The 14,394-nt window shown below is 40.7% G+C and overlaps 1 protein-coding gene and 1 pseudogene across 1 annotated transcript in view; one reads left to right on the top strand and one right to left on the bottom strand.

The window, feature by feature from the left end:
- Positions 1 to 1,193, bottom strand: part of POLD3 (DNA polymerase delta 3, accessory subunit) — a 37,523-nt gene extending 36,330 nt beyond the window's left edge. Inside the window, exon 1 of the mRNA XM_006926617.3 lies at positions 1,023 to 1,193. Coding sequence (XP_006926679.1) covers positions 1,023 to 1,082 — 60 coding nt within the window. The 5' untranslated portion in view covers positions 1,083 to 1,193. The remainder of the gene's footprint in view (positions 1 to 1,022) is intronic.
- Positions 1,194 to 6,142: 4,949 nt separating this feature from the next.
- Positions 6,143 to 6,261, top strand: LOC112474703 (annotated as a pseudogene).
- The last annotated feature ends 8,133 nt before the right edge of the window (positions 6,262 to 14,394 follow it).

The following is a 14,394-nucleotide window of genomic DNA, read 5'->3' as shown; positions in this document are numbered from 1 at the left end:
TGTTTTACTAAAGCTTTTTTTTTTCAACTTGTCCTTTTGGGGATCCATCACAGAAAACTATCCTAAAACTTATCCAGAAGCTAGATTATTTTGAAGTGTGAGACTCAGAAAAACCTCTAAGTTGCAGCCATGCAAACGGTTAAGGGCACAGGTGTGCATAGTTCAAGGACTGAAAGAGGGGGCTGAATACTGTTTCAGAGGTTAGATTGGAAACTTCTGGCCTCAAGCCTGTTATCCTCCTTCTATCCTTCTTTAATTCTACTGTCACTCTTCTCTCCAAGTCGTCCAAATCTAAACGCTGAGTTTCTAATAACACCGTTACATATGGTAGGCAAAGGCAGTATGATGTAGATGAAAGCATTGGCAAAATTAGATAGATCTTAGTTGGTAAATTGCCTATCCCTTACTAACCACAAATAAATAAGTTATTTGGCCCCTCTGCTTCAAAAGACGTTTTCTAAGGATACTTCTACCCCCCTCTGAGTGGATCACTGCAAAGATTAAATACAGTAATGTGTATCCAAAGCTCACAGCAGGCACTCAATTCTCACGGTTTGCAAAGTGCATTCACACCCACTGTCTCATTTGATCTTTACTCCAACTCTGTGAGGCAGGTCAAGCCTGTATCAATACCAAACTTCCAGTAAGAGGAAACTGACTGACTACAACTTGTCGCTTAAACCCGGTTACGATTTCCTCAACTGTAAACTTGGGGCTTTAAAAGCCAACCACCTTATCAGACAGGTGTAGAGTCGCCTTAGAAATATTATCAAACAATGCCCCGCCCTCTGCGGCCCCCAGTCGGTGCGCAGTGCCCAGCACGCCCACCCAAGAGACGAAGACTTGCGTGCGCGCCAGAGGCTCTCTCTGGCGAGTTCGTTTGCCCTGGGCACGAAGCGTGGGGACCTGTTACCCTCGGCAGTACCCACGCGACCACACGCAGAGGGGTCAAGGTCCCCACCGCCCTGGCCGGGCCCAGGACCCCAGTCGCAAGCCCATGTTCCCCAGTCCTAGCTTCTCACGATTTTGTTCTGGTCCGTGACGAATTCATCTATATTTTCCAGATAAAACTGGTCCGCCATGGTGCTGCAACGCTGGGCCCCGCACCCTCTCAGCTCCCCACGCCACCACAACCGCAGCTCCCGCCGGCGGGAAACGTCTTTCCTCCCACCCAGGCCCGGGGTCGTTTCCCACAGCAACGGAGAGACGCTCTACGGCGGCCGTCGGAGGGTCAAATTAGTTTCAGACAAGGCTCAGGCCGAAGTAGGCGGAGCTAGTAGGAGCAGGCGGAAGTGAGGAGCTAGGCGGGCGGGCGTGACCTGGAGAGGTTGTCTGTGGCGCTGTGTTTTCAAATCCCATCTCGGCCGTTTAGTGACTGACCCCCGGGCAAAATACCTGACGTCTAGGAGCCAGTCTTTCCACCTGTAAATTGATAAAATAATCCTTGCCCTTTCATACCTTTATTCAACAAATATTTATCAAGAACCTGTTTTGTTCCAGGCACTTCTTAAACATTGGGGCACCGCAGCGAACAATAAAGAAACAGGTATTTTTAGTAGGGTGCTGCCAGCTGGAATAAAGTAGTGCTTGTTATAATCACTCAGAATTGAAAAATTAGAGAAGGTTTTCCAGAAGGGATTAGAGAGAGGCAGTGTTTTGGACAGAGGTAGGGGCATTTCTGGGAAGAGAAAGGTTGATTATAACCGGAATGTTGAGAGGAGAGGCCAATGAGGAGAGATGGGACTTGGGAGAAGCCAAATTATGCTGCCCCTATAAGGACGTGTGAAGGGGCACATGAACTTTATTCTCAGAAACATTTTCAGTTTGGGAAATATCAATGAAAATCCCTCCTAACATCGGCTAAAAAACCCTTAATAATTAACTTCAGCATAAGACAATACAGTTAAATATGGCGGCATGGTGGATTTTCCAGCAGGCTCTAGACATAGGCCCTGGATGTGAGAATCCTGGTTTTGATATTTGTTGTGTGACCTTAAGTAAGTTATTTAACCATGGCAAGCATGTTTCCCATCTATAAGATGGAAATAATAATAGTACCCACTTCAAAGTTTTGTTGCAACATGCATTCATTCAAGAAATTGTTAGCAAAAGCTTTCTAATAGCCAGGCACTGTTTCTGGGATGCTCAGTGTACAGCTGTGATCAATAATACATGGAGCTTAAAGGGGGGTGGGGGGAGGAAGGGAGGAGTCTCTCTGGGGTCAGGGGTGCTTTCCAGGGGCACGCGTGAAACTGGTCTCCTTACTGAGTGACCTCGTCAGCCACCTCCCCTTACAGCGAGGAGGAGAAGGGAAGGGAAGGGAAGGGAAGGGGAGGGGAGGGGAGGGGAGGGAAGGAGGGAGGAAGGAAAATAATACATGGAGCCTGTACACATGTAGCTTACATTCCTGTTAAGATATTTAAGTGAAGAATGGTAGGGGTTTAAAATAGGATAATGGTAGTAGAAATTGAGAGAACCGAGTGACTTGCATTTTCTTTAGAGTCAGCAAAACATGCTGATGAATTAGATGAGTAAAGTGTAAGAAAGACAGGAATCAAGGAAAATGCCTAGATTTGGAACCTAAATTTTTAGACAAACTCTGATGCCTTTGACTACTGAGATGTGGATGACTGAGAAAAAGAGAAGATGAGAAAAATCAAAGAATTCTATTTGGCCAGAGTTACAAATGAGCTAATGTATATAAAACCTTCACAACATGCTGGCACACAATAAAATTGATAACAGTTGGCTATTTCATTACTGTCTACCAGGCACATTGTACCAAATGCTTTGAGAGTGAGATTTCATTTAATCCTCATAGTGACCTTGCAAATGCATTGTGTTTATCCATATTTTATACACTAGATTGCTGAGGTTTAAGAGAAGAGTCATGGGTTTTTCAGGTCACAGGGTTAAGTGGTAATGTTGGAATTGGGACTTAAATTTCCTGTTATTGTTCCACGGGAGTGGGATATAAGTCAGGACAATTGACCAGAGAAGGCTACTACCCCCATACGAAAGGGAGCAGATAATACAGTACAGAGTACCTGGCCCAACATACTTCTAAATATTTCAATACTAAGAGTTGCATGACTTTTAGAAGCCAGATTAGTGGTTACCCTTGAGAGGGTAGAAACTGGAAGGATTCTGAGAAGAGGGTAATGTTCTGTTTCTGGATCTAGGTGCTGATCTCATGTTGAGTTTGTAAAAACAACTTGAATTGTACACTTCTGATATAGATAGTTTTCTGTATGCATGTTCACACCAATAAAAAGTTTAAGAAGAGTGATTATTTGAGGAACCTTAACAACTGTGCCAAGCCTTCTCAAACCAAGAAAATAGGAGATAGGTACAGATATTAGAAAGAATGGGTTTTAACCTTGGACAAAAGAAAAGAGATTCTGGGAAGAAGGGATAAGGTGCAAAAATGGACCCTCAACAAGACAGTAATGGGATTATCAAATTAAGATAAATGATCAAAGGCATCTCTAAGTCTGGGGTGGAGTAATGGAATAGAATGGGACTAGAAAAATGTCTCTTTAAAGAAGGGACAATAATATGTACTAGTGTACTGATAAATGTTTAACGACCAATTTGCCTAATAAAAAAGCCCTGATTTGTAGTGGTTGCCAGCCTCTGTGGTGTAAATAGTCCCACCGAATGCAGTTAGGTATGCAGCATCACACCATTGTTTCCACCTTACAAGTACGATAAACAAATAACCACAAAAGCACAGATGGTAGTTCAATACAGAAAAATAATTAGGAAGTGATGAGATTTGAATAGTTGTCTTTATTTTTAATACAATTTATTTAATTATAAGTTATATTATCTAATTTTTTAAATAATGGCTCTGTTTAACAACTGACTTGCAAACTTTCTGAAATATTAACATTTGGTTCTCATAAGCAAGTACTGACCAGCTCTAGTATACCACTGAAAATAATTTATCTACTTTGCATGATTGAGGGGATTGAAAGTAACATGTTCTATAACTGGCAGATAACTATTATATAACTAACACTTATCTACCACTAACTATATGCCAGGCTCTGTTCCAAGTGCTTTATAAATATTAACCTATCTAATCACTATAAGAACTCTAGAAAGCAAGGCTGTTATCCTCTTTTCCAGATAAATAAACATTAGCACAGACTGATTAAATAACTTGCTCAAGATCACAGAACAAGTGGCAGAGCCAGAATTATAACCCAAGCAGTCCAGCTCCAGCATCCATGATCTTAAACATTGTGTTTTTCTGTCTCATTATTAGTTTAAAATTGCATACAAGAAAACCAATAATAAGTACAGTGAATTCTAATACATTTTATTGTAGAACTTTGCAATCCTTGTGCCCATCAGTCAAACGAGAATTGCTTTCAGTGGAAGCCAAGTAAGAAGTAGTATATATTGAATATCTACAGGATGTGGGAACGTAGGCTCCAGGCAAACAGGAATTTATCTTAGAAGTTGTCAGGGCAGCTGTTGGGGGGATAAGAGACGAAAAGTTCCGGAGGATAGATCTTTGATTAGGTTTAGGGAGGGAACCACAGCTAGCAAATGCCAGTAAACAGACTAGGACTATGTCCAGAAGATTAATGTTTTATTTTGATAATGCCTGAAAGCTTAGTTCTAGGGTCAAAAGTAAACCAAAAAAGAAGAAAATTCTGCATTTTCAATCTCATAAATCATAGGTAAGAAAGTCTCATGCATTGCTGGGGTGATAATAATTACATATATTAAACATCTACCATGTTGTGGATACCTTGCATAGAATGACTCATTTGATACTCAAACAACCCTATTAAATTCTATTATTCATGCACCAATAAAGTACCCAAATTTAAATCAATTTTATGTTAGTGAGAAGAGTGAAAAGGATATGATTCCACAGAAGTTCCAAGACTTGCTTAAGCTAATAACTAAGTAGAATTTTAGAACTGACCTCATTCTAATATGATAACAACAACTGCATCAGCATCTAATAAGTTCTCAGTCGATGTTTATTGACTTAAGTTCAATAACACTGAAGGCAATGAGATTTGAGGGTGGAAATACTGGATTAAGAAACAATGAGGCCTGAAATGTTGTTCACTCTCATAAATTAAGTGTATAAAGTGTGCAAGCACCATGCTGGGCCTTTTACTTGACTGCACTCATTTAATCTTCAAAACAATTCTAGAAAGTAAGTAAATATTATTACTCACCTTCTATTCTCCCTGTTTTACAACAAGGAAACTGGAACTCAGAAAGATTAAGTAACTTGCCCTCACCTGTAAGGACAGTAAATGGTTGCAGACAATGTTTCTGCCTGGGCATGCCCACAGCCCATGCTCATATGCTATTGCTTGCTTTGGGGGAGACTATTTAGCTGATTTTTCTTCTCTTATTTTTTTTCTTATACATGTTTGAACTTTTTACAAGCATCTGTATCATTTTTATCATCAGAAAAAAAATAAACATTTTCATTTTGAAAAAAAATGGGGCATTTAGCAATGTAAAGTTTACTCATCTTCTCATTCCAGGCATCTACAATTAGGAAAGTAGCACCATTCCCACCTATACCTTAAGTGTTGCTTCTTAAAAAAAAAAAAAAAAAAAGACAACTCATTTCCTGTTCCTTAAGGACGAGGTTTAACTTCAATGTTAAGAACAAGAGCAGTTCTTCAGAAACAAGAACAACCAGTCAACCAAAGTATTAGCTAAGCAAAAGAAGCCAGACAAAATTGTTGGGGATGGCAGTGTCGGCTGATACCAGTAGTAGGAGCCATAGAATGAAGACTCTTCAGCCTACACAGCTCAAAAGAGAATCTGAGGTTAATGTTAGAAATAGAAGGTTGACCTTCCTCTTTCCTCCTTTTTATCCCCACTTCATCCCAGAAATGACTGGCATCAGAGAGTCTAATGATTCTGACAGGGCATGGGGTGGGAAATCTAGATGGGACTCAATATTGGGAGACAGTGAGGAGTGGTTAACCTGTATGCAGGCAGGATCTCCAGACTCAGAGTAGGGGAAGTGGGCAGGCCTCTGACCAGGACAGCAGGCCTGTAGGAGCAGCTCAGGAACCCCACAGGTCTCTGGGGGATAGCATTCCAGGCAGGGGAACAGGTCAGAACCAAGGAGTATAAGATTAAGAATTATGTCTACGGCCATACTACCCTGAACAAGCCTAATCCTGTCTGATCTCGGAAGCTAAGCAGGGTCAAGCCTGGTTAGTACTTGGATGGGAGACCACCTAGGAAGACCAGGTGCTGTAGGCGTAAAAAATAAAGAAATAAGGGATTGTAAACTGACAAGGTCCTTGCAATCTGTGAGGTCAACCAAGGGTTGCCTCGTCTAAGGAAAAAAAAAAAAGATTAAGAATTATGACTTGGGGGGCCACAAATGGCCCAAGGGTCATTCCAGAGTCTTAGGGGCCCAGGATTTACTAACTCCAGGTATTTAGCACTAGATCATACATTTATTCACCAAACATTACTCAAGGCCGCCTGTCTACCAGGCCCTATTTAACTACTGGGAACATAGCATGGTCTTCATCTCTGGGAGTTAGCCTGTGGGGAGTAAACAGCAATACAGTGTGAGGGAAGGACAAGGTGCATGGGAACCCAGCAGAGGCAACTAACAAAGCCTGAGGATCAGAGGAAATGTGGAGAAAATTAGGTATCCAGGATTAAATACCACATAATGTCTTCTTTCACTTCCAGGCAAAATATATAAAAAAGGAAATCAGAGTGCTGTCGTCATTATAGGTTTTAGCAATGTGCATAAGCCAATATTTCCTTTTTCTCTTTTTAAAAAAGCTGTTTTATGAGAACATGTGTACCTTGTGTAGACATGTGTTGACACAAGGTATATGTGGAATGACAGCTGGGGAGGCAGGAGCCCAGGGGAGGGTGAGATAAGCCTCCAGGTGATATTCTAAAACACCTTATCGGTTCTATAAAAATCAATGTAAAACAGTCACCAAAACAAGGTGGGTGAGCCAAGAGGGCACTCAGACACTAGTTCCCTTGTTTCAAACCTGCTGCCACCTTACTGCAACCCCAGCTCACACACACACCTCAGCCCGTTTGTTCCTCAGCTCAATCACCAGAGGTTCACACTGATACCTTTGTTACCTTGGACATCCAGAAAAAGAGCAGGAGGACTCCTCCCACACACCCTCTTCTCACAGGTGCTTCATATATTGTTCTTTCTCCATTCCCTTGGGGGAAGGAAGGGTGCTTTGGAGAAGTGATAGTAAAAATGAAGATAATTAGAAATTGGTTATGAGAAGTTTTTTCTTAAGCATATCATTTCTGAATCATTCAAATTGAGGTGGGGGTTGGGGGGACCGGTATTCAGGGCTGCTAAAAGCATAGGATCCTCTTCTCAGAGACCCTTGCTCTCTGGCTGCCAGTTCTTCTGGTTGGGAAGACTTCCTGAGGAAATGCCATGTACCCTCAGCTTGAGTATACTGTAAAGAAGGGGCAAAGGCTCTTTCAGATACAGTCTTGATGGAGTGGGCTGCTCTCTTTACCTTATTGTCTCTCTACTGGCATCACTGCTTCCCTATGACTATTCTATTTCCTTCTGTAGCTTAACCACAGTTTCTACTTCCTCATAATTTTAGTTTAAACACAGCGGTAGGTTACCATGGTTCATCTCTACCACTCCCTCCAGCTTTTGACCCGTCACTACATATTTTCTCAATAATTCCCCATTTTGTAATTCCTAAATGGTTGAACCTGATTCAGCTTATCTCGGGTTTTTGGCGGGTTTTTTTTGTTTGTTTGCTTTTTAAATCTCGGCTTATCAATACCTTTTTCAGGATACTGAGCAGCCAGTGGACCGGATTCTCTTAGACACTCATTCACTCATTCTTTAATTATTCATTGAGTTCCTTCTACTAACTCATTTTATATTAAATACAGTAGAATACAAGACACATGTGGCCCTTGTTAGAAGCAGATGTTAACAGTTACAAGATCATGTTATAAAAGAGGAAATGAACAGGGCGCACCCACTGGAGACGTCCACTAGGCTGTGAGATATGTCTGTGCTCAGATACAGAGTTAGGTCGGGGATCCACAACCTACAGATGGGAACTGAGGCCATCAAAATGGACTGGATCTCCAGGACAGAATTTCTGAAGGCAAAACTCCAGAGAACATCTATAGTTAAGGGACATGCCGAAAAATAAAATCCTAAAAAAGGGAACTGAGAGGGAGAAGGAGCACTGGGAGGGTTCAGTGTGGAAACAAAAGGAGAAGCAAGTTTGAAGAAGAAGGTTATGCAGTTGGGTGGGGATTGAGAGAAATGCATTGGATTTGGCAAATGGAAGGCCTCTGGTGACACTGGCCCAAGAAGTGAGAGGTACTAAAGACAGACTGCGATGAGTTAAGGAGTGAGGAAGAGTGAGAAGAGGAACTGAAGATAGTGGCTAGAGACAACATGAGCCAATTAACTATTTATAAATAGAGAAGTAAGTGGGAATGAAGGTGGTCATGAACTTCATAACATAAATAACAAGAGTGGGAGATAATTGTGGGTGTTGTCTTAGAAAAAAGTGTAACAGACATTCTGGGGTCTTTTCCTTCCAGAATGTCCCATCAGGGATGCCACAGAAACTGCAGGCCTGAATCTGCAAGAGGAGAATATGTGGTAGATCCTTAGTTCCCATGGAATGGAAATTTTTCAAAGGTTTTTTCATCCTTGGATTCCCAGGACTCAGTGTGGCCACAGCATATGAAGTAGGCCCTTGACAAATATTTGACAACTGATAACTGAATGGTCGAAGGAACGGATGGATGGATGAATGAGTGGATAGATGGATGGATGAAACTGAATTAAATGTTGTTCTGCTCTATAATCCCTTTTGCTGATTTACAGAATATTGTTTGTGAAAGGTGTTGTCAACCTCTCCTTCCACCAGTGAAATTGTTACATAGTCTGTTAACAGTAATGGTGAGCATTACTGATCAGCTAAACTGGGGAAACGCAGCTTCCTTCGAAGGCCCAGTGATTAGAAATGGGGGGAAAGTGGTGACATTTTATGGATAAAGGTTAAGACCAAACCCAGGTCCTAAACGGCTTGAAAGCTTCAAAGGGCACTACTGCTGGAGACTCAGAAGTGTTCATACGTTCCTATACACATAACCTTTATACACAGTATTTTATCTAGTAAACATCCCATGAATTTTGGGTTGACTAATATGAAGTATCTTAACTTTCAATATTTTCTTCCAAGACTCTAGAGTAAAGGACAAAATCAGATGGCAGACTTTCCCCAACCTAATTCTCATTTCCCCATACAACATGTAATTTTTTGTGTGTGACTTCTGCTGTGGGCTATATTGTGCCCCCACCCCCAATCATATGTTGAAGTCCTAATCCCCAGTATTTCAGAATATGATTATATTTGGAAATAGGGTCTTTAAAGAAGTAATTAAATTAAAACGAGATCATCGGGGTTGGCCCTAATCCAATATGACTGGTGTCCATATAAGAAGAAGAAATTAAGACACATACACATGGAGAGAGAAGACCATGTGAAGGAAGACACAAGGAGAAGATGGCCATTTACAAGCCAAGGAGAGGGGCCTCAGAAGAAATCAACCCTGCCAACACCTTGATCTCAGACTTCTAGCTCCTCCAGAACTGTGAGAAAATAAATTTCTGTTGTTGCAGCCACCCAGTCTGTCTACCTTCTATGGCAGCCCTAGCAAACTAATACAACTTCTTTCACGTAGCACGATGTTTTTTGAGATTCTTTCATGGTAATACAAATAAGGAAGAACATATAAAGACACAGAGAGAAGATGGCAATTTACAAGACAAAGAGAGGGGCCTCAGAAGAAATCAACCCTGCCAACACCTTGATCTCAGACTTCTAGCTCCTCCAGAACTGTGAGAAAATAAATTTCTGTTGTTGCAGCCACCCAGTCTGTGCTACTTTCTATGGCAGCCCTAGCAAAATAATACAACCTCTTTCACGTAGCATGATGTTTTTTGAGATTCTTTCATGGTAATACAAATGTCAGTAGTTCATTCCTTTTTAGTGCTGAGTAGCATAGTGAGTCCTCACTTACTATTGTTGATAAGTTCTGTGACTTTAAGTGAAACAATACAAAATGAAACCAATTTTACCACAGGCTAATTGAAATAAACAAGAGATACTTCTGATGGCATCTCATCGACTTTATAATGTAACAATGTTATTCAAGGATCTGCTGCATTTCATTTGTATGACTATACCATATTTTGTTTATTTACCAGTTGATGGACACGTGGGTCATTTCCATTTTGGGTACTAAAACTCCTGCTACAAAATTTGCAGACAAGTCTTTGTGTGAAACACATGTTTTCATTTCCCTTGGGTAGATCCTAGTACTCTCAAGATCAAATTTAAGCTTATCTCTTGAGTCTCACCTCCCTTCATCGCTTCTTACCTATGATCCAGCACCACAGATTGCCAGTAAGTCCTTGCACATACTATGTTAATTCTCACTTATAATTCTCTGCATGTGCTGTGCCCTCTTCCAGAAGTACCCTCCCTAGTTTCTTTCTCTGACTCCCAGGATAGTTTAGGATTCCTTTTCTTTGCTCCCATGACCCTTTGAGCTTCTCTTTATCAAATGAGATTACATTGTCGGTTTGACTTTCTTTTACTAAGCAATGAGTTCCTTAAGGAAAGGGATGTTGTGTTCCTTGTGAAATAGTTGGGGCTCAATAAATATTTGCTTAAAGGATGAATAGCTGAATGAATGACTCAGTTATTTAATTAGTCTGTATTGAGTGCTTATCATATGTTTGGTATAATGTTAGCCACTACACAGGCCATGAAAGAAATAAAAGATATACATAAAATCTTCAAGGAGTTGTTGTTAAGTTAGAAAAACAAGACCTACTTCGGAAAACTGAGTAGTGAACAAAGTAATAAAAAATTAAGTTACTGAAGAACACTGGACACACAGACCTCTGTTCAGACTTGGGTTGTATGTCCTTGGGCAAGCCATCTAACCTCTCCAGACTTTAGTTTCTACATCTGTAAAATGGAGATAATAATCAGACATATCAAGTTTGAGCTACTAGTGGAATAGAGTACTAATAATTAAACAACACCTCTCATCTAGGCAGTGCTTTATAGAAGTTTACAAAGCTGATTCACATCCTTTATCTCCTTTGATTAACTCTGTGAGATAGAGATTATAGCTTAGTAGCTAAGGCGGGTTGTAAAAATGGCCAGGAATTATCCCTTTCTCTCTATCTACATCTTCTGAAAGTATCCTTTCAGACTGACTCTGCTTTGGCTTTGTGATTCGCTTCGACTAGAAACATGCCTGAACATGGGGGCTTGCCTTCTCTTGTTGCACTTGGAATCCTAAGACCATCATGTAAATAAGCCTAAACTAGGCTGTTAGAGGATGAGAGGCCACATCGAGGAAAACCAAGGTGCCCCAGCCAACAGTCAGCCAGTGACTGCCCATCATCAAATATGGGAATGAGGCCATGCTAAATCATCTAACTACCACCCAACTTGCCAGCTAACTATAGACCCATGAGGGAGCCTAGCATAGGTCAGCTGAGCTGGCCAAGACCATTCAACCTATAGAATTGTGAGCTAAATAAAATAATCATTGTTTTAAGCCACTATGTTTCAGGGTGAGTCATTTTATAGCAAAAGCTAGCTGATAAAGAGAGTCAGAGCAATAAGCTTTGGAGTTAAGCAGTTTGGGTTTTAATTCCAGCTCTGCCATTTACCAGCAACGTAGCCTTGGGCTAGCTCCTCCATCTTTCTGAGCTTCAGTGTCCTCATCGGAACAACAGGGATAAAAGTAGTGCCCATCTCCTGGAATTGCAAGGATTCAATAAGATGATAGATGTCAGACATTAGCTCATATGCCACTTGGCTCAGCAGAACTGCTTCATACAGGGAGCCATTGTTCAGATGAGTAAACTGAACTTCTAGACACTTAGTAACCTTCCTCAAGCTCACATAGCCAGAAAATAACTAAACTTGGGACTCTCACTGGCAATTCTTGACCCCTACCCAGTCTAAGATTCCTAATAGACTAGTAGGGAAGATTGGCTGGGGGTAGTATGGGGCATTAAGTGTCTACCTGGTGACAGATCGCCTTGTGTGTGGTCTCAGTATAAAGCCAAAACAGGCTAGAGTTAATGAATGATCAAACTGAAGTTTTATCAAGATTAATCTAGTAGCACAACGTGTAATTCATTGGCAAGCATTGGCAGTCATACCCCTTCATTCTCTGGATCTCATGTCTCCCCAAGTCTACTTTCTTTCTGTACTGTTTCTCAAATCCGTTCTTTTACTTCCATTTTCTTGCCTTAGCCCTTGCCCCATTCCCTGGAACTCTGTAATGGCCTCCAACTTCCTTTGGTGTCTCCGGCTCCAATCCTATCTCCTCTCCCCACACCCTTTTTCAGCCACATTTTGGGCTTTGAGCCAGCACATTCCTGATGCTCACCAAAGGTCAGATTCTGCTCATGGGTTTTACCCAGGAGTTGGCTAGATGGTTTCTGGGCATTGGAGTGAAAGGCTTCCATGTGCCTCAGACATCCCATCCAAAAAATGAGGGGCCCACAACAAGGCCTTCCAGAACTGACCCTTTCAGACAGAGGGTGGTGCTGAAAGCCTAATAAAGGACTGGCAGGTATATACCGTCAATGAGCAGCAGATGGCAGAGTCACCTCTCCTTTTCTCATCTCCCGTTAGGAGCTGCTGGTGCTCCTTCTCACATAAAGAATAACAATAAACATAGGACTTCAACAACCAATTAGAAAACACTCTGTGGGCCAAACTTTAATTGCGTTAATTGCCTAAATTTAAAAACTAGGAGATTTTACATTAAAGTCAGATTTCAGGCTTTATTTATTAATCCAAACATCTAGCTGCCATCTTTTGCCAAGGCATGTGCTCTACTGTGGGCTTTAGTTCTTACCATTTCCTATGGTCTCCCCAATAGTTAGGCCAAGTGTCTTTTGCCATTAATGGGTCAAAGTACTTGTACTGTTATTTTCCTTAAACCTTTTTCTTATAAGTGAAATATTTCTTGACCGTGTCTTCAACAAAAGGAAGAAAATAAGAGCTAGATTGAGAAGACCATACCTTTCTTTTTTTAAAAAGGAGGAAGAAGAACCTGTCTTTATGTGAAAATAAAATAAGCACAGTGTGTCTATGTTGAAAGAATACAACCTAAGGTGACATGAGGAAAATAAAGCACAATAAGAACTAAGAAGAATATGAAAAAGATGTGAGATGAAAAAACAACAAAATCAAAAAGGACTAAAACTTCAACAGAATTTATTCTTTGAATAGAAATAAATGTTTCTGCTATAAACTGTAATTAAAAGGGAAGAAATTGTAAGTGAATAAAATAGAATAGAACAAGTAAAACAGTAATACCCTACACAGGCTGTAGGCATTTGAGATTCCATCATATAATCCAACTCCTCCTCCCTTTCTTGCCCCCACTTTTATAGATGACATAGTTGAGGCCCAGGGACATTGGGTAACTTGTCCAAGGTTATGAAGATAAAAAGTGGCAAAACCAGATATAGAAATCATGTCTTTGCACTATATAGCCTCTGCTTCTTCCATATACCCAATGGCCACTGAACTTGACAAACATTTGTTGGGTTGATGAAAGGAAGCGTAATGTAGGAGAAAGAATATTAAATCGTGATGGGAAGTTCTAGATTCTAGTCCTAGCTGTACCACTCACTGGCTGTGTGACCTTGAGCAAGTCACTTTCCCTCTCTGGATCTCATTTGGAACATCAAAGTATGGAGAAAGCTAAACTCAAGACTTTGAAGGTTAATTGGGAAGTGTATCACATTAGACAAGTATAGCCTTTTTGTTCAGGGATGAAGAACTTGGCCCCAAGGGAAAAATGAAAAGACCTCATGGTTATAAAAAACAGAAATCAACTCCGGCTGATTTGAATAAGAAATAAATTTGTTAAGATTATCCTCTGTACCTCATGGAGTCGCAAGAAAGCCTAGAGAATTAGGCTGAAAAAATGGGCAGAAAACAAAAGACTGTATCCACACAGACACTTGCACACAAATGTTTATAATAGTATTATTTATAATAGACAAAACATGAAAGAGACCTAAATGTCCATCAACAGGCACATGAAAGAGATCTAAATGTCCATCAACAGGCAAATGGATAAACAAAATCTGGTATACAAAGGAATAATTTTTGGCCATAAAAAGGAATGAAGTACTGACACAAGCTACAACATAGATGAACATTGAAGACATTATGCTAAATAAAATAAACCAGTAACAAATGACTACATACTATATGATTCTATTCATATGTAAGCCCCGAATAGGGAAATCTATAGACAGAAAGTAGATTAGTGGTTGCTCAGAGCTGGGTA

The sequence above is a fragment of the Pteropus alecto genome, unplaced genomic scaffold (assembly GCF_000325575.1).
Source record: "Pteropus alecto unplaced genomic scaffold, ASM32557v1 scaffold7, whole genome shotgun sequence".
In the NCBI taxonomy this organism is placed as follows: domain Eukaryota; kingdom Metazoa; phylum Chordata; class Mammalia; order Chiroptera; family Pteropodidae; genus Pteropus; species Pteropus alecto.
The sequence above is the reverse complement of the archived record's forward strand: the minus strand, read 5'-3'. Positions and strand labels throughout refer to the sequence as shown.